The sequence below is a fragment of the Marmota marmota genome, unplaced genomic scaffold (genome assembly GCF_001458135.2).
Source record: "Marmota marmota marmota unplaced genomic scaffold, marMar, whole genome shotgun sequence".
Taxonomy (NCBI): Eukaryota; Metazoa; Chordata; class Mammalia; order Rodentia; family Sciuridae; genus Marmota; species Marmota marmota.
In genome coordinates, this window is record NW_026000136.1 from 3464335 (window position 1) to 3466203 (window position 1869).

The window sequence follows — 1869 nt, forward strand, 5'->3', positions numbered from 1 at the left end:
AGCGCGCTAGACTATGAGTCATGTCATTTGTGTATGTATGTTAATCTTACTTATCCTTGTCACTTTTTAAAAATCTATTGAAGCCTATGTGAAGAAATTTCTCTATCATAGCCTTGATTGTTACTTTGAATACCCTTGATTGTTACTTTGAAAATAGATTGCCTAGTTAAAACCAAAGACCTGTAGGAGCAGGGATTGCCTGTTATGTCCCTTTGATAAGCTAGTATTAATCATAAGTAGAAAAAACTTTAGATGAACCTGTCATATGCTTTCAAATAGTGGTACCATTGAATTTTTGGCTTTGTGAAATCGTCTGGGCTGTTGCATATTTCTGGCAGATCTGGGACTATTTGCTACTTAAAACATCCATTATTTCTTCTATTTAACCCATTTTTCCCCATTATCCTAGATGACGGACACCTAAAAATAACTTAGGTGTATCATTCTCATTGCTGTGTAATATCTCATTGTGTGACTATACCACAAGTTTCCTCCTTTATATCTCCTTAAAAGTCACTGAGAGACTGTGTGTTATTATGAGATTCTAATGTTTTTAGAGGTCTGTTCTTTTGAGAAAAGCAAAAGGTGAAATTAGAACATTTGGAAAAAAACATGAAAATATGCATAAAGGATATATAAGCTCTCCATTATTATTTCCAATCCACTTTAATGTACCTGTGTCATTTTTGTTGACAGATTCAGAGTTGAAAGCTTAAGGTTAAATTCTGTTTACATAATTGATTTATTAATTGTTTATTCAGTGTTTTTCTTTCTCTCTCTCCCCTTTTAAATCTCAGATGATGTTGCACCATATTTTAAAACAGAGCCAGGCCTACCACAGATGCACCTGGAAGGGAATCGCCTTGTCCTCACTTGCCTTGCAGAAGGGAGCTGGCCTTTGGAATTCAAGTGGATGCACAATGACAGTGAGCTCACCACCTACAGCAGCGAATATAAGTAATTGATTGATTGCAAATAAGATTCCATTTCAGGTTTATGTGTTTAGGATACTTGCTTTATTGGCCATAATAGCACAAGGGGTGAAATTTTTGGCTTGAATTTCTAATGCATTAAGGATTAGAGGACTAGATTTGAACATGTAATTAGAATGTGATTTACTATTTGATATAGATTGTATTTTCGTGTAGAAGTCTGTCATTATCTTTCTAAGAGTAAGCCCATTAGCGAAACTGCTACACAAAATCTAGTGTAGTTATAGAGAATTCACATAATGCTTTAGCATGATAAATTTACTTTTCTGTGGCATTGTCTCCACCCTGAAATATTATTCCTATCTAACAGGCTATACATGTTTAAATAGTAACTTTTAGGTTCATAGTTTTCTGGAACTCTGAGCAGTCAACAAAAACATTCCTAGTTGTATTTTTGAGTTGGGATAGGAAGGAGCACCACTTGGGGGAAGAGGTCAAGGGGAGAGCTGGAGTTGAGGATAAGCATGAAGTGCTACTCTACCCAGGAAGCAGCCCAGCACTGCCTTTTAAGGCTCAGTTTCTCCTCATAGGACCTGAGAGCTCCTTTGCTTGTGCTGTTTCACCTACATTTCTCTATCGGGGCTGTTAGGCTGCTGCTGCAGTTCTGAGTAAGTCAGAGAGCTAGTGGTGCCTGCAGAGCCCAAGAGGTTCCAAAATAAACAGAAGTCAGCAATGCCCTAGTCTCTCATAAGTGGATTAAGAAGGAATGAACTGTATGGGAGGCCGCCAACTCAACACAGGGAATAGCCCAGTCCTCTTCTACTTCAGACAATGTACCTTGGTGGCCTGTCCAGAATGTGTTTTAAACACCACACACATGCACTTTATTGATTGCCAGCAGTGAGTGTTCCTGTGAAACCCCTGCTTTTAAAAAAAA

General features: G+C 37.9%; 1 protein-coding gene across 2 annotated transcripts in view; it reads left to right on the forward strand.

Moving 5' to 3' along the window:
• The first annotated feature begins 770 nt into the window (after positions 1-770).
• Sdk1 (sidekick cell adhesion molecule 1) overlaps positions 771-1869 on the forward strand; it is a 521957-nt gene continuing 520858 nt past the window's right edge. For both annotated transcript variants that reach the window (XM_048785279.1, XM_048785280.1), the window contains exon 1: positions 771-957. In XM_048785279.1, the coding sequence (XP_048641236.1) occupies positions 842-957 (116 nt within the window). In that variant the 5' untranslated portion in view covers positions 771-841. The remainder of the gene's footprint in view (positions 958-1869) is intronic.